At 54.9% G+C, this 16720-nt stretch overlaps 1 protein-coding gene and 1 non-coding gene across 4 annotated transcripts; one reads left to right on the forward strand and one right to left on the reverse strand.

Annotated features, from left to right (window-relative positions):
- Positions 1-1727: 1727 nt before the first annotated feature.
- Positions 1728-10836, reverse strand: LOC104487706 (apoptosis-inducing factor 3-like). 3 transcript variants are annotated; one of them, XM_086763062.1, is made up of 20 exons: positions 10817-10836; positions 9861-10021; positions 9011-9083; positions 8737-8846; positions 8541-8650; positions 8042-8086; positions 7875-7956; positions 7628-7740; positions 7131-7217; positions 6568-6659; positions 6209-6339; positions 5521-5636; positions 5005-5076; positions 4599-4662; positions 3771-3847; positions 3572-3689; positions 3330-3428; positions 2798-2873; positions 2232-2336; positions 1974-2106 (listed from the first exon to the last, which is right to left on the reverse strand). In XM_086763062.1, exons 1-20 carry the CDS (start codon positions 10834-10836, stop codon positions 2064-2066), a joined length of 1794 nt encoding a protein of 597 aa, XP_086619188.1. In that variant the 3' UTR covers positions 1974-2063. The 3 variants fall into 3 exon arrangements, with proteins under 3 accessions (XP_010129053.2, XP_086619188.1, XP_086619189.1); XM_010130751.2 differs by lacking the exons at positions 1974-2106; positions 9861-10021; positions 10817-10836 and adding an exon at positions 1728-1893 and having other exon boundaries at positions 9011-9105; XM_086763063.1 differs by lacking the exons at positions 9861-10021; positions 10817-10836 and having other exon boundaries at positions 9011-9117.
- Positions 3880-3952, forward strand: TRNAV-UAC (transfer RNA valine (anticodon UAC)). The gene has a single exon. It is a non-coding gene; the product is annotated as a tRNA-Val (tRNA).
- Positions 10837-16720: the final 5884 nt, after the last annotated feature.

Consider the following 16720-nt stretch of genomic DNA (forward strand, 5'->3'; position numbering starts at 1 on the left):
CCAGGTGTCTGTTCCCGGAACCGTCGTCCCACAAGGCTGGGCAGCCCCATCTGGGGCAGCGCCAGGACTCCAGGTATTGAGAGGGGCCCAGCTGAACCTTGCCGGACACCTCTGTGGTCCAGGCTCTGCCTTGCTGATGGACAGAAGCAGAAAACTGCCCCAAAGGGGACTTGGAAGCCCCTCTCCAGGGATGGAGACACCTCCCTGCCTTGCACTGGGCGAGAGGAGCTCTGTAGCTTTCCTGTGGCTCAGTGCAGGGTGAAATGTCTCTGGGTGGACCCAGCGAGGGTTCCAGGGGGCCTCTGCACTCCTGGTGCTGCCTCTCCCACAGGGCTGCTGGGACCACCACCTCCCAGGCAGCCTTGGTGGCTGGGAAGCAGAGGAGTGTGCCGGGAAGAGCACGGCTTGTCCCAGCTCCGAGAGTGGGCAAGGAGGAACGTCCCCAGGCTGAAATAAGTCTGCACAATCTCAACTAAATCTGCCTGTCCAGGCTCCAGCCGCCCAAGGCAGGGCTGCTACCAAATTTTGGCATCTGGCAATATTCAGAAAGTGGCCTGATGTCCATTAAGTGGCAGAAGTGGAGCTGCGATCCCCCTTGGATCGCTCACGGAGCAGAAAGGACCCTGGATGAACACTTCTGGCTTGAGGCAAAGCCGGGCTTTTCCGCCCCAGCTGCCCTGCTGCAAGTCCATACGGAATAACTGGCACCTGCTCGGTGCTTGATGAGTCCTGGAGTGCACTGAGGGGGCAAAAACCGGTGGGCGGGTGCGTGGAGGATGCCCAAGGGCAAGGAGGAGCAGCTCCCATGCCGTGCTCCCCTCCCATCACGGCAGTGCAGTGCCGTAGATGTTTGATACGGGGGGAGCCGTGAGCTCTGGCCACCGGCATCTCCACCCTTGTGTGACTCGGCGTACGGGTAATGCTGAGATTTGCTGCTTCCTCCCATCACCGCAAAGGACTGACTGGCTCTTTTCCTGGTAAGATGTGGATATTTCGGGGCAGCGAGTCACCCTGAGCAGCAGCACCAAGCCCTTGGGGTCAGGAAATGCAAAACGCCGTATTGCAGGTCAAATTCCTGGGTGAGAAGGTGCCAGGGTGCAAGTTTAACACAAAAATCAGCATTGCAGTACCTCACCCGCTGAGCAAACGGGCTCGGGCTCTGGCCAACCCGCCGTCGATGTACAAGCAGAAGGGGTTTAGGCTGACGAAGTGTCCCTGCGGGAACTTGCCCGGCTCTCAGGGTTTACCCTTCCTCCTGCGAAGCCCCATGTGACCGGTGAGTAAGTGCAGTGTTTCCTGTAGAAAGCGCAGCCTTGCTCACTGTTGCTTTGCAAAAAAAAATTTTACAAAAAAAAAAAAAATCTCCTAACTCTTTCCTCTAGCATCGAGGCTGTGTTTCCTGCAGCGGCCGGCTGCCTCCTCAAAGTATCCCGCGTGCAGGGATGCAGCAGGAGAGGGGACACCGGCCTGGGCCGGGATTTCTCCGCCGGGGGCTGTCAGGGGGTGGGAAGCGCTCGCTGCGGCAGCTAATGCAATATTCAAGGCGGCGGTGGCAATGCCAGCGGGTGCCGCTGGCGCGGAGGTGGGGTGGCAGCCCTCTGTCCTTAGGGGCAGGGTATTTTCAGGCGAGTTCCTGCACGCAGGCTGTCTAGTTTGCAGCTGGAAGAGCAGCTTGCCTCAGTCACAGCTCCCCTTGCTGGGAAAACGTGCTTTTGCAAAGCAGAAGGTCAGCGTGACCGGCGTGTTGAATGAAAGCTCCCTGCCAACAGCCGGCGAGAGGAGCAGGAGGGGTTGGAGGATCTGTGACTGCATGGCTCCTTCTGCCTGCTCAGTGCCTCAGCTGAGCCCCAGGGCGCGGGCACCCTCCTCTTTTCCAGCCCAGCAGATCCCCGTGCTTTGCCCCAGCACGCAAGCGGGCGGCCGAGGGCTGGCTGCAAACACAAAATGCAGGCGCCGGGTTCAGCTCTGCTCATGCTTTTATTTCCTTGTGCCAGGACGGGACGATGTGGGGCCGTTAACGCTCGGTTGACTCTGTCTCCCTCACGGCAGGACACGGACCGAGCTTAGGTTTCTGCCAGCGCGGGAATGTTGGGGATGTCAGAGGCCCTGCAACCGAGAGGTACGTTGGGGATTTGCAGTAGCTCATCTCGACTTCGTGTCTCTCGGTGGGCTCTGCTGGCCCGGGGAACAGACAGTGAGCCACCCAGCAGCTCGTTCGGGGTGTCACTTACTCTGCTTCTTCTTTAGAGATTTGTTTCCCTGAGTGTAAAACTTCTGCAATCAGAGACACCATGGGGTCACAGTTCAGGCTGGCAGCTGCAGTCACGAAGCCATCCCTGAAAGGGAAAGCGGAAGAATGCGGATCTCACTGGATGTAACAGCGCGGCAGCATCCCGGTGACACCCTGGCCAGAGGCCAGCTGTGTTTTGGAGGGCTCAGGGCAGGGTGGCTGCTACGGCAGGGCGCACGGGGACTCGCAGCAGGTCGCCTGGCGCTGCTGGGAGCGGGGCACCCAGCCTGGGAGCAGTGGGGCAGAGGGAGAGGAGATGTGTCCCGGGCTCCCTGCCCGGCTGGTGTCTTCATCACAGCTTTTCCTCTTCTCCTTCCCCGCCCTGCTTTGGTTTGCTCTGAAACCATCTTGCTGCTGGTTCAAGGGCCAGCAGCTGCCTGCGGTGCGCAGCCGTGGGAGGTGAAGTGGAGCCTCTGCGGGAGCTCTGCGGGCCGTAAGGGAGAGAACCGTGCCCTCTTCCCAGGGCGCTGCCGTGTCAGGGCACAGACCGGCCACGGATTCACTCACCTGATGTAAAAGATCAGGAACTTCTGTTGCTCCAGGCTGCCCTTCACAACGGTGTCCGTGTATCCCTTCCCGCAGCCTGTGAGAGAGCGTCACGGCGTGCTCGGGGAGCCCCGGCACAGCAGCTGCCGCCCATCCCACCTCAGTGCCGTCGCAGGTAGGGGTGGGGGGGCACACCGGGGCTGGGACAGGAATGGGGAGCAGGCGTGGAGGCTCTGGACAAGCAGAACTGACCCAGAGGCACAGGACTGCGTTGTGACCCCGAGCCTCTCCTTGGCTTGGAGAGGGGAGTTCTTCCTCTTTTGTGATCCCTAAGCCACTGGACATCATCAAAGAACGTGAGGTCTGGGTAACCTGCAGGCCCAGCGCTCAGAAGCAGGGTGCACAAACCCACCACAGCAGCCAGTCCAAAACTTCAGCTGCTTCAGGTAAACTCTACAACCGCTGTGTGTTCACAAGCCCCAGACCCAGCTGGTGGAGGAGCAGATGGGCTTAGGAAGCAGTTTGGCTGTTCCCATCTCCTGCCCCCTCCTACCTGCGTAGCGGATGCTTTTCCCGAGCATCGTGGTCCAGAAGAAGGGGACAGTGTGCAAGTTCTTCTCTTTCCTCAGCATGTTTAAGGCAGCAATGTGACCTGTGATGAACCAGCAGAGGAAATATTTTTTCTTGCAGGTCCTCAAAGGAGTGCTTGTTGTTATCCCGCTGCCCCTTCTGCCCCGTTCCCTCGATGCCCATCTCCGAGGGGAGCTGGAAAGAGAAGCGGCTGCGCTGTCTCACCGTGGGCCTCGGCGACCTGTTGGTGATGGATGCTGGACCGGTCCCCGTTGAGCAGCGCTACAGGAAAGGAGACCACGTCCCCCGCAGCAAAGACATTTGGGATGTTGGTTCGCATGTGCTAACAGGACAAAAAGCAATTAGCACAACAGTGAGAGGGACGGGGCTGGGTGTGGGCCAGGGATACTCAGCTGGCACTTACCAGATCCACCAGTACGGCACCGCTGTCGTCTCTGGCGATGGAGGTGCCCTTCAGAAACGCTGAGTTGGGGAACACCCCTGCATAGAGAGGAGCAAAGACAAATTGTCATGGTTCCATAGTGTAGTGGTTATCACGTCTGCTTTACACGCAGAAGGTCCTGGGTTCGAGCCCCAGTGGAACCAGCACCAAGTGTCACTTTTGAGGGTGGTAGAACACTGGCCCAGGTCGCCCAGAGAGGCGGTGGATACCCCATCCCTGGAAACATTCAAGGCCAGGCTGGATGAGGCTCTGGGCAACCCGATCTAATCGAAGATGACCCTGCTTCTTGCAGGGGGGTTGGACAGCATGACCTTTGAAGGTCCCCTTCCAACACAAACCAGTCTATGATTCTAAATGCAGCAAAGCTCTACAAAGGCAGGGAGGAATCTTGGCCTCGGCCCTACGGCCAGCACGTCCCCGTGGTGCCTGTTCAGCCTGCTTGGAGCAGAGCAGCTCGCAGCCGTGACCAGTGCTCGGGCTGGAGTTGAGCTAAGCCAGGGGCGATAAAACCAGGGCCCAGAGCAAGGCATGCTCTGGTGACACAGCAGCGACTTACGGAGCTCAGCAAGCATGCCAAAGCCACCCTGAGAGCGTAAGTAGCTCCTTTCCTACTTGCTGGTGGGCTGCTGGTTTTCTCCAGGTGTTTGTGGCCAAGAGGGAGGGTTGGTTGATAACAGAGGCTGCAGGGAATGGTGTCCTGGGAATGCACTGGGATGCTCTGGGCTTGCTGGCTGTTCTCCCCATGCCCAAAGCCTCCCCGTGCCCCCTCTCCCAACCGGGGTCTCTTACCTATTCCCACCACTACCACATCTGCAGGTAGTGTCTCTCCGCTGGAAAGAACAGCCTCTGTCACCTAGGAAGGAAGCAAGAATCGTTAACAAAGGGTTAAAAACTCTGTCCTAATTCCTGCAGCTTCCCTGCTGTCTCATTCTTTGCTGTCTTTTTTTCTTCCCCAGGTTCAGATCACCTTGTCCAACTACTGTGTGTTGCCAGGAATGGAAGAGAAAAATCGCACTGCCGTCCCTGAGACACGGACCCATACTGGAGCCCCGTGAGCCCAGAGCTGTGCGCAATGAAAAGAAATGTCTGGATGTGGGAGAGGAAAGCCCACAGGTGTAGGCACTGGGTTATACCTCAGTTTGGGTTTTTTTTCCCCTCAAATTAGCAGTTCAGAGATCACAATGGCATGACAGACCTTTCCATCCTTTCCTTTCAGCTCACGGAGTTCTGTTTTCATATAAAACTTCACCCCTTTATTTTGCAGCATCTGAGAAGGAAGAAGAAGCTGATTTGAGCATTCACTAGGAAATTCCAGGCTGTACTGCTGTAAAAACAGCCGTACCCAGGCAGAACCCGGGCAGGCAGCTTAGCTGCTGCAGAGAGATTGCATTTGTGTCCCTGGCTGGTGCAGGGTGCCTGGAAGCATGGCTTTGCTCTGCCATCCTGGTCAGGACCCGTGCGTGAGGTGGGTCTAGGATGAAGCAGGGCTTGGGGATGGAGCTGAGGCGGGGAGCGTGGTGCGTGTGCGAGGGAGGCTGGGACCAGCCGTGCGCGCACAGCGCCGTCAGGGAGCTGTACGTGAGAAAGGTGGCTGGGCACGCGGGGTTGTGACTCAGCACAGCGGCTGGGTTTCCTGGGCTCTTGCAGATCACAGGGCTGCTTGAATAGCACATGGCCTCCGTCCTAGAAGTTAGCACCAGGTTTTCCTCACCTTCATGGCGACGCCTCCGACCTGCGGACCCAGCGCGTGCTGGAAAGGGAACTCCTCTTTTTCCACCACCGAGATGGCAGCAGCCTTGTCTGAGAGGAAGGCAGCTATCTCCATTCCTGCAAGGGAAAGGCGTGCCCAAGGTAAGCCCGCTGCAAGCACAAACCTGCACACTCCTCCTTGGAAACCTTTTCCCCTTCCAGGTGAGGAGAACAAATCCAATGTAGTGCCAGTGCTTAACTGCTCTGCTGTGCTTTTCTGGGCTGAGGTATTTAGCCCCCCCTGTTCTCCTCATGCACTACGGACCTGGACATTAGGAAACGCAAAGAACAGCTCTTAGCTGTGTACGAAATAGCTCCCTTCCCGTGCCTTACTCCCTCGCTTTCCCAATGCTTCCAGGGAGCCCAGCTCCTCTGAAGGATGGTGACCTTTTCATAAGGCACATTTCCCTCTCCCTGTCCATATCCAAAAACAGTTGATAGCTCTCTGAGCTTCTGGCTATCGGTCAGAGGAGAGGTTGACTGCGTGCTGTGTAACGCATACCCCCACCAGCTATAGGTCTCCGGGGAGGAACCAAGCCAGGCAGTGAATGAACTTCCCTTCCCTGAGGGCCCTTGGTTGGTCTGCACATGCAGCAGAAGTGGGTTTCAAGGCTGTCACAGACGACTCGACACCCACTCCAGCCTGGTACCTACGAATGAAGCTCCTACGATCACCAGATTCTTCCCAGTTGCCAGCTGTAAGATCTTGCTAGAGTCTTCTGGGGTTTGGAGAATGCATACGTTCTGCAAGTCCGCGCCTGGGACTTTGAGGAAGCTGGAGCTGAAAGAGACAGAATCCCGATACGTGTCATGAGCAGAAACGAAACAGAAGGGGCAGGGAGGGAGCACAAACCCATGCAATCTCCTGGCTGTGTCATCCCATCCTGTCTTTCTAGCTCATCTCCTACCGCCTCCCTCTCACACGCCTCTAGAAGACCTCCATGCTCCAGTGTTGACCCATCTTGTCCTGTCTGAAATTTTACGTGTGGCAAATGCTTTGTGCACTCACTGGCTGCCTGTTGCAATGAGCAACTGATGGTACTTCTGCGAGGACCCATCCATAAAGCGGACCTTCTGCTTCTGGAAATCCACCGACACTGCCTGCAGGAGAAAGGAGGCGAAGATCAGAGAGGTAACTCCGGTCCACTGGTGGTCCTGCCACATCAAGCCGTTCTGTTTGCCTGTGACCACATGCCCTACTTCTGGACACAGGTGAGATGAGGAACACTGGGGTCCTCTCACTTTCTACAGGTCTTAGGCTTTAGGAGCACTAAGTATGACTGCACCAAAGCTAGGTTCCTCTCAGGGACGTGCAGAAGACTACTTTCAAGGGTCACCCTCTTCGCATGCGATGGACACATCTGTCTGTGGGTAGCACAGATCAGTGTTACCCCTAAGGCATGCACACCATTCCTAGCACTGGCCTTGGAGCGCTGTCCCAGAAGATAATGCACGTACTTTGGCAGAGCCCTGAGTTCTATAAATACAGCACTACGCCTGCAGGTGTGGGCATCCCCTCCCCGTGCCAGGGACAGGAACACCCACTGAGGACCACGTCAGCTGCTCTTGTACCTCTTTCTCTGTCCAGAGCTCTATGCAGCGAGCATCGAGGAATTCGGGTTTCCTCAGATACACGTCCTCAGCTTTCAAGTTCATTTCCTGGAAACAAAACAGAAATATGAAATAAAGCACTTCTTACAGACAGCAATACTCGTGCGGCGTTTACTGGGAAGAACCTTTGCGTAAGTAAATCAGAGCTCCCCACACTGCCCCATCCCCATCATCTTCTTTCCACCCCTTAGGAAAACCCAGCGACTCAAACTCTAGTGGGAAGAACTCAGTGAAAGAGGATAAAACTATTAGCTTATTTTGGGCTCTGATCAAAGACTTTCTGGGAGGAAGAAGTGAGTGGTTAGCTGGAAATTATACCCCTTTTCTTTGTGGGTGCCTCAGCACCCCTGCTTTGCCAGAACGGCTCACTCGATTGCTCAGTCTGGTCCTGAGTGTGGGCCACGTCCCTGATTCACACGTGGCACCCAGGCACAGTCCTGCCCTTCTGACACACGAACCTTGCTCAGTTTGGACTTGTCATATGGAAGATGTTTCTCTTTGGTGGCCATGATGATCCTGCCAGTAAAACCTTCTTGGCGAAGTGTCTCTGCACACACCAGGGCAGCCACACCTACAAGAGATGCTCATCTCAGCCCTCTTGCACGTCCATATGGAGTAGGAGGAAGGCAGCAAGTCCTCCCTGGAGAAGAGACTGGCAGCTCACAGCATATGTGGGGAGGGCACAGTACGGGCCAGTTCACTGACCTCCCCCCAGAAGCAGCACCGTGTCCCGGTTGAGAAGGCATCGCTTGCTTGTGTCCTTCACTCTCAGGCTGTTTTCAAGATCCTAGAAGAAAGGAAATGAGAAATGCTGAAATCACACCTAGCCCAAGGTGCTGCTTGTGCTTAGTGACAGCAGGTAAGGTCAGTACCTTCTTTTTGGCTGTAACAAACACCTTTCCGTCTTTCACTGTCACCTGAAGGGGTGAAAGGAGAGCGCATTTAAGTGCTGCATTCATGAGGTGGTGGTAGGAGCTTTCCTGGGAGGGTCTGGTCCAGTGGGCCACCTGTCTCTAATACTCTGAGAGTAGGGATCTTGGATGTCAAATGATGCTGAGGAGCTCATGAGCTTTTCTCGTCATCCCAAGGGCACTCAGGAAAAGGTGTAAATCCTTTTTTCTTTCCAAAAGGACTGTGCTGGCTGTGAGGGATACCAGGACCTATGGCATCACCTTTGATTGGAAGGAGCTCTAGGACAGGGAGTTACACAATCCCAATAAATTATCCCATGTGTTGTAGCTCTGTGTGACCTGAACCATGGAGCAGGGTCCTTTCAGTCAGCGTTGGGAATACGGAGCTTGTGGGAATGAACAAATGCGAGTGGTGTGGAGGACGTGGCCTAAGCTGCGAGGTGGAAGAGACACAAGTCACCTTAAAGCAGGGAAGACAGTCCAGAGAAGGGTATTCCTCGATGTCTCCAGTTTTGATGTTAAAGCAGGCGCCATGCCAGGGGCAGCGCAGCCTCTCCCTTTTCAAGAATCCTGCAACGGAAAAGCCCCCCACAACTGAGCGGTGAGAGCTGACCTCCTTGACGTGGCTTCTCCTCCCTGCCCAGCGCCAGGGTTACCATTGCTGAGCGGGGCACCGTAGTGGGGACACTTGCTGCCCAGGGCGCTGAAATCCTTCCTGTTCCTCACCAGCAGCACCGGGTAACCGGCCACCATCACCTCCAACAGCCTGCGGGAGAGGTGGAGAGGTGGGTGCCCGGGGGAGCCAAGGCGTGGTGCCTCGCAGCCAACGATGCCGCTCCTTCGACCGCCAACATGGCGGGTGTTGCCATGGTGACGCCACCCCTGCTGCCTGCAGGCCAGGCCTCGGCTTCCCCGCTCCTGGGTACTCACTCTCCATCCCCAACATCAGCCTCCTTGCAGACCTCGGCGGTTACGGTGTCGTCGTCGTCGTCCATGCCGGTGGCTGCGGGTGAGCAGAGGGAGGGGTCGGCCGCCATGGATGCTCTTGCCTGTAGGTGCAGTCTTTCACCCCTTGGCAGACGGAGCTCCCTGTGAGCCCTTGTGCCCCCACTGCAAAATCCCACCCCAAAATGCAGGGCCACCCCCGCCCCGGCTGGGAGCAGCACCGTGTGCTGAAGGGGTCCCAAATTCCCAGTACAGCAGGAAAAAACCCTCAACTGGTGGAAAATACAGATTTCTCCCCTCTTTTTAACTTCATATCCAAACCTAAAGCCCATTCCTCTGCCCATTTCTCCTCCGAATTAACCCACTTTTTGTTTTCAGCCCCATTTCCCATTAAACTCAATTATTGCATGGGGTGAGCAAGCACATTTGATTAATGACCATTGTAAATAAATACAACTATTTATGGCGAGGTGCTGCTGCCGTATCCTGTGGCTCCCCCAAATCAAGGTCTGAAGAGCTGCTTCAGCCTCTCCGAAACCTCTCCAACATTTGTGCAGAGATGTTACTCACGCTAATTGCCGTGAAAGCAGCAATCCCTGCCCTAAATACCACCTGGGCTAGAAAGGAGCCAAAAACCTTGGTCGTTAGCGCTGTCCCTGCCTTAGCGATCTGCTGAGAGGCTGATTAGAAACCTCCCTCTCTGTTTTGGAGCAAAAAGACAAGAAATGAGGCAGAGGAGGTCTGTTCGGAGCAGGTTTCAGTGCAGGGTGGTGACTTGCTCCTGTATCCCTGGATCCCTTAGGAGAAGCATCGGTGGGTACTCACCTGATCCTGCCGTGCGGGTCTCCGGCACCAGTCTTCTGCGTTGGAAAGCCACCACCGTCACCGTCCACAAGCTTCTCCTCTGCCGAGCTGACACCCTCGCGTCTTATCTCAAGTGCTCTCCTCGCCGCCAGCCCACGGTTGGGTGATGCTCTCCCCGCGTTGCGCAACGTCCTCATCCGTCAGGAGACGCATCTCCTGGAAGCGGCTGCCTGGCAGCCAGTCTTATCTGATTTCTGCAACTGGTCTGTGCCTAATTAAGTTATTTTGCTCAGGTTTAGAGTTGCAAAAGAATCGAGGGCACGTAGGAATTACGGCGCAGGTGTGGTCTAAAGACCGGGTGCGTCGTGTGCAGTGTGAACAGAAACTTGAGTGGATGCAGTGATACCCCGCTGCATCTTCCCGTTGCCCCTTTCCTTGATGGGAAACGCTCAGCTCAGTGCGACGTGTTTTTGCAGCAGTTTGGAATGTTATTAGTATTTTTTATATATTTCTATACCATTTTAAATTACTTAATTTAATCTTTTTAAAGACAGAACCTCTCTCTCCACTGATTTTTAAGGAATGTGAAGCATTCGGCACCTCTGCACGCGCCTTACGTGCCAGCTCTACTTCTGGTTCAGCCACCGATGTCCAGGCACATGGTCCCACCGTCGTTTGGTCCCTGAAGGACGGCACAGAGCAGCATGCCGCTAGCTGTACTATTTTTGTGACAGAGTGGGAGTTGCAAGAAACTGGGAGTAACGCCTACGCTGTTTGTGTCTACTCCTGTTCTTATCTCTATTTCACAGTCAATATGTTTCACAACCTTAAAATATGCCTCAAAATTTAGGGGGGGAAAAGTTACTAGCAGTGTGCTTCCATCATCGTCCTTGCAGAACCGGAGCTTCGCAGGGACCGGCTTTCTGCCACGCAGCACGTCCCCAGATACGATGCGGAGAGAGATGAAAATCCTTCGGTGGGCACGGCCCGGAGAAGAGGGCATGCATGGGGATGCTCCGTAAGTGCAAGCTGGCCGATTTGTGAAGCAGCCGGCTTCGTCGGAGCAGCCGAGCCGTGAGCACACGTTTCAGCGCCGGGTGCCGGGGCGCTGCCGCGTAAGGAGTGAGCTTAGCCCACGGGCGATGCACGCCCGTGATGGGCGCAGGTGCGAGGTATTTTCCCACAGAGCCAACGAGCAGCTTTTGGGCTCTGCCTTCCTGGCCAGGAGCCTGAACATGAAGCAATTTGGCTGCCGAACGTCCCTGCTTTAACTCTCAATAATTATTCCCCAGAAACGCGTTCCGACGTGGAGAAGCAGCAGCCCTCGCGGAGGCATTCTCTGACTCAGCAGAAATCGCTGAAAAACCTTGTTTGCTTACAGATGAAAGCTGAAGCGCGCCGGTAAAATGGCAGGTACAAAGGTGTGCAGCTGTGGGAGGCTTCAGGACGAGCCAGGTGGAGCCTGGTCCTGCGCAGTGGCGCTTGCAGCTCATTCGGTGGCTGGATGCTGCTGGATGTAGCCGAGGACCCGGGGAAAGGCTTTTGTAAAATGCAAAAGGAGAGAGGTGAAGGAAAATCCCCACCCCGATGGGGGAAAAGATGCTGGCAAAGGACAGGAAGGTGAAAAAGGCACTGGATGGAAGGTTTGGGTTAGCTGCAGGGATGCTGCGTTGCTGCGTCTCTCAGAGCCAGCACCTAGGAAGATGCAATATGCCCTCTAGGGATTCAGGCAATGGGATGGGATTCACGGCAGATTTTTGGGAAGATGCCCTGTAAGCATCTTTCAGCCCTCTGTTAGGCAACCCAGAGGTAGTTACTCAGAGTGGTTGAGACCTTTTCTTGTAACACACGGCAGGATTCAACGTAGGAAGGAAGAGAGCGGAAGGAAGCAGTGCCCTCAAAGGCAAACAGAGCCGAGGTAGGCATCGGAAAGCTCTGACCAGACCTGCCGCCCGCACCGATGCTGACTCACACGAGCTGCTGAGCTGCCCTCGTGTTTTATGAGATACCTTTAGTTTTGCTGTGTCTCTCCAGTGTTGTCAGCACTCTGGAAAATGCAAGTTTCGAGGCAAAGTTTAGCTCTCCTCCTTTCAAATCCCTACTACCGTCAGCCGGTGTAGCACATTTTTTTCATGTCCTAATGCAGCCGTGGCTGTGTGGATGTATCCTAGTCCCACCTTTGCTCCACCCCAGCTTGCTCAGGTCAGGGTCCTGCCCTGCCCCTAGCGCACCTGCTGATTTTAACCGAGCCTTACCCACCCACTCGAGTGTTATTGAAGGCGGCTCAGGCGCAGGAAGAGGAAGCGAGGTGAAAACTGCAGCAGAGCTAAAATGATTAATGGGACACTGCTCTCAGAACAGCTTGGTTTGTGATATTAATAACGAGAGAATTCAGGAGGGAACCTAACCTGTTCCAAGCTGTGGAGCCGGCAGCAGCAGGAGATGCAGCTGGGAAGCTCCTGTGCTTGTATTCGTCGTGCAGGAGGAATGGAGTGGGCTCAGCAACGTGTGATGCCTCACGGAGTGGGTGTAGGGGCTGAGATGTGCTTCCACCTTGCAGGGCTCATTCTGAACCTGTCAGAATTGCAAAAAAAAAAAAAAAGAGCATACAGTCATAAATACACCATGATGCAACTAGATAACACGTAGATCTGACAGCACGTCTGTCAGAAATTACTTAATCTTGAGAATGTTAAAGTAAACAGGGAAAAAAATGTTTGTCCCGCAAGGGAAGGAGATGTGGAAAGGAAATATTTAGTGGGAATGAATTTGCTTACAGGGTGTGAACAATTATACTCGCTGTTTCACATTTGCTTCCTAAGCATTAATGTCTGGCGATGGTGAGAGATGGGATACAGGCTGGGCAGACACCTGGCCCCACATTTCACTGTTCACCACAAGGAAAGTAGGAGCCTGAAATCTTACTAATAAGATAAACAACTCAGAAAGTAGACAAATTTGGGGCATGTCAGCTACTGAAAGCAGAAGAGAAATACAAGGAACTGCCCATGCTGCTGCTGTGCTTGAAGGGGTTTTGCCAGCTAATGAGTCTGCCAGTGGAATTTTTTTTTTTTATCCCAGAGCGTACCTGTGCAACGGGAGTGAGAAGGAGAGAGCACATCCTTCGCACAGCCAAATCACCGCAGCCGGTCCAGCCCAAGCCCTTGAGAGGCAGCGGAGCCCGCAGCATCCTTAGGGACGCTGTACTGTCGTCACAGGTTTCTCCTACGGGTCCCTTGTGTCAAATCCTGAGAAATAAAAGGCTTCCAGCCCTGGGAAAAGGGAAGAAGGTCAAAAGCAAGAGCACCCAGAGCAGCCTGCCATGGGGTTGTTTGTCATGTGGGCAAAGCAGGCTCTGCCTGGGTGGCTCCGGCTCTCGGTGAGGGGACTTTCCTGCATGCCCGGCTGCAGAAGGCAGCGTGCTGTGCCCAGCCAGGCATCGGCTGGTACCCGAGCATCCTAGTGCTGTGAAGCTCCCAGGAGACACTGTATTATTCGAGGAATGATTTTGGGAAGGGTGACCAAGCCAGGCAGCAGAGCACCTGCAGAGCTGGTCAAAACACTGGGGGAACGAAGGGAAGAGTCTTTCCCTCGGGAGGTCGAGACTGATGTGCCTTTCTCCTGTGGCTATGGTGAGTGTATCCCCCGTTCCACCTGGAGAACATCCAGCTGCGACATCAGGAAGGTATTTCTGGCTGCAACGAGTGGACGCTCACGTTTGCCTTGATTTCAGCTCTCTTCACAGCTGCCTCTGCAGTGCCTGGGCATGCTTTGCCGTACACAACGTGCATTTTGCACAGTAGATCCTTTCTGAATGAAAATGTGGATATATCGAGTAAAGCATTCCTATATCGCCTAGCAGATAGGGTGGTGGCACGCTTCAGAGAGCGATGAAGACGACAGCTAATTAAAGTTTGTAAGCCAAGCTGCTTGATTTGTTTTGAGATCTTGGACTCCTCAAATTATCTCAGGTGTGAGCCAGGTCTGGCATTAGATGAGCAGATGGGCTTTATGCCTCTCTGGCTGGAGAGAGGCAGATTAAGGGAGCGAGACTTTCCAAAAACAGGAGCATGGCTTTTGCTGTCTCAGAAGCTCCCAAATCTGTTGGCTGCTGTGAGACCCAGGCAGTGCTTGAGAGCAGAGTGGCTCCTCCTTGTGTAAGGGACAATGGAGCTGTCCCCATCTCGTCCTGGGGCGACCTGCAAGCACCCCAAACCCCATCCAGGAGTAGTGGGGAGCGTCTGAGAGAGGAGAAAATTTATCAGGCAGAATTTATATGGGTGATTATCAATAAACTGGTGGCCCTATATTGTGGAAAATGGGTCATCTGTCCCAGATGTGCTGCAGAGAAGCTCCTACCTGTGAGAGGGACAAAAAAAAGCCATTGTCCAGCTGTTGAAAAAACTGCTGTACCCTCGATTTAGACCCCAGCTATGGGATTAGCTGTGGTCCTCGCGGTGTTACGGGATGACCTAGGCACGTCCTCGCCGACATCTGGGAGCAGGCACCGGCAGTAAGCTGAGCAGCTTCCCTGCAGAAAACCAGGCCGTTTGGGGACTGCTAGAAAACTTCTCGAAATAAGGGTGCGAAAGGCAATATCTCCAAATAAGGTGTGAGGGGAGAGTGCCATCAGCTCGGGCTGCTCTCCCCAGCTCTCCAGCGAGCGTGCAGGGACCTCTTGTGGCAGCTGAACCCCAGAGCTCCCGTCCCCGCTCTGCACCGCTTCTTTTGGGACCAACCTGCCCTCCCAGCCTGCGGGATGTGGCTGAATGTTCGGCCTGATCTGGTGTCAAGGGATTTGTCTGTAACTGGGTTTGGAAGTCTCCAGCTCTGAAACCATCCCTGCCTAATGCCATTGCTGCAGAGCAAGGGAGACGAGGAGAAAAGCCTGGAAACAGGGCTTGTAAGAAACCACTACCTGGTGGCAATTCCTGGTAAAATTAGGTAAAATCTGAGCTGAAAGTATCCCAAAAGTACTATACGTAGCTGTTGTAACAGTACGTAGCTGTTGCTAGTGCTCCAGCAGTGCAATCAAAGCCCCCGAGCCAGAGACTCAATTAATCGTGGCTTAAATTCCTCCCATGTGGAAGTGGCAGGTAAAACTTCTCCAGCGTCCAGAAACATTTTCACTATTCCTGTCCCCAAGTCTGGCCAAATGGTCATCTTTAGGAGAATAACACCACGAATAGAGGAGCCCCCGGCACAAACGGGGCTGGGCTTGCAGGCATTTCACAGTCTGGGACGTTACCTGCACGCAGGGGAAGGGCAGGGTCATCACCGCGGAAAGGGGCTGTTGAGATTTCGGAGGCTAAAACACCGCAGATGACTTCTCATTAGGAAGTCAGCTCTCTGCAATTTTGTACTGCAATTAATTGCCAGATGATTTTTCCTGCTCAGTGCCCTGGGCAGCCCAGCATGTCTCCCTTTCCTCAACATCTTATGTTAAACAGAAATGTCTTTGTGTTTGGCCTTCTCAGTACCAGATTAGCTTATGTGATCCTTCAGGTTCTAATACACAAGATTATTTATAATCCTCCGAGCAGTCCTGTCTGCTGATTACTTCAGGCAGCATCTCCCCACCACTTAACCACTATGAAATTACATTGTCTTTTCCAGCTTTTAAGCAAATCTCTGCAGCATGTACAGATGCTTTTCTATCAGTTGGAACAGTCTCACCCCTCTCCTTTAGATCTGATTTAATCGCTCTCCTCCTCGTATCACTCCATCAGCATATCACTTGTTGATGTTTGTATCCATCACCCCAACCAGGGCAGAGACTGAGAGCTCAGGGCTCCACACGTTTCTGTTTCAGCAAAGAGAAAGTAGAAGACTTCATCCAAAATTAATACCTCAAAGGAGAGGCAGAGTTTGACATTAATCAGTGTGTACACGGTGACTCATCCCGTCTACAGGAGAGACGCAAGGTCTGCGCAGCAGCCACACTTCTGGTGGAGACTTCAAAAGCAACAAGGGAGCAATCAAATTACAGGAAGCTGGAAAAGCAGCGTAGTTGTAGAATGGAACTAAAGAAATTGTCTGGGGACGGGATCCTGAATTCCCGCAAACCCCAGGCAGCAGAGCTGGGGCACGCCAGACGTTGGGGAGCATATCTTGGGACCAGACGCAGGGCAGGGGGACGGAGGACAAGAATGCTGTGGGCACAGCATGTTTTTTGGCAGGACAACTGGACATTTTTGCTTGCTTGATGTGCAATCAGTTCTGGCAGAGCTGTGGGAGGGACGGCTCTCCAGCTCAGTGCAGCCATGCGAGAGCTTCACCAGCATCACGCGCCGGGGATGTTTTGGGGCGAAGGAGCACCCGGCTGCGGCACCTCACGGGCGAGCTGTTCAGTGCCTGAACACCTCAGGTGGAGCAGAAACCTCAGGGGGACCAGGAGGGTGTCCCCAGCTCCCGCACAGTGACAGGCCACCCAGACCCCCGCTCCGTGTCACGCTCGCACCCAATTTTGGGGCTGGCCCATCGTTTTTGCCACGCGATGCCCGGGGAAGGCTGCCGCACACCCCCGGGGTGCCCATGTCCCATTTCCCCCCTCCTTCCCTGAGTCACACGCTGCGAGGGGAAGCGCTGCCCCCGCGTGTCTGCGTCTCCGCGTGGGGGGATGCGGGAAATGCGGCTCCCGCAGCTTCCCCCTTCCCCGGGCCCTTCCCTGCGGGGACGATGCTGTGTTTCCCCGCCCCGGGGCCCCGCATCCCTTCGTGGGCAGGGCGATGCCGGGGCTTTGGCGGGGGGGGCAGGGGGGATGCCCGGGCGGTGGCGGGGCGGTACCGGTGCCCGGGGCGGTACCGGTGGCCGAGGGCGGTGGCGGGGCGGAGCCGTCGGGCAGCGCGACCGGTGCCCCATGGGAGGAGGTTGCGGGGCTAGTGGATGCCC

The sequence above is a fragment of the Chlamydotis macqueenii genome, chromosome 19 (genome assembly GCF_036417535.1).
Source record: "Chlamydotis macqueenii isolate bChlMac1 chromosome 19, bChlMac1.mat, whole genome shotgun sequence".
Classification (NCBI taxonomy): Eukaryota; Metazoa; Chordata; class Aves; order Otidiformes; family Otididae; genus Chlamydotis; species Chlamydotis macqueenii.

Excerpts from the sequence above, each read along its gene's own strand:
- LOC104487706 (XM_086763062.1), bottom strand. The coding sequence starts at position 10,836 with ATGCATGCCCTCTTCTCCGG. Across the intron at positions 10,022-10,816 it reads ATGCATGCCCTCTTCTCCGG|GACGTTGCGCAACGCGGGGA; the intron begins GCCGTGCCCACC and ends CTGACGGATGAG. Across the intron at positions 6,340-6,567 it reads CTCATTGCAACAGGCAGCCA|CTCCAGCTTCCTCAAAGTCC; the intron begins GTGAGTGCACAA and ends TGTCTCTTTCAG.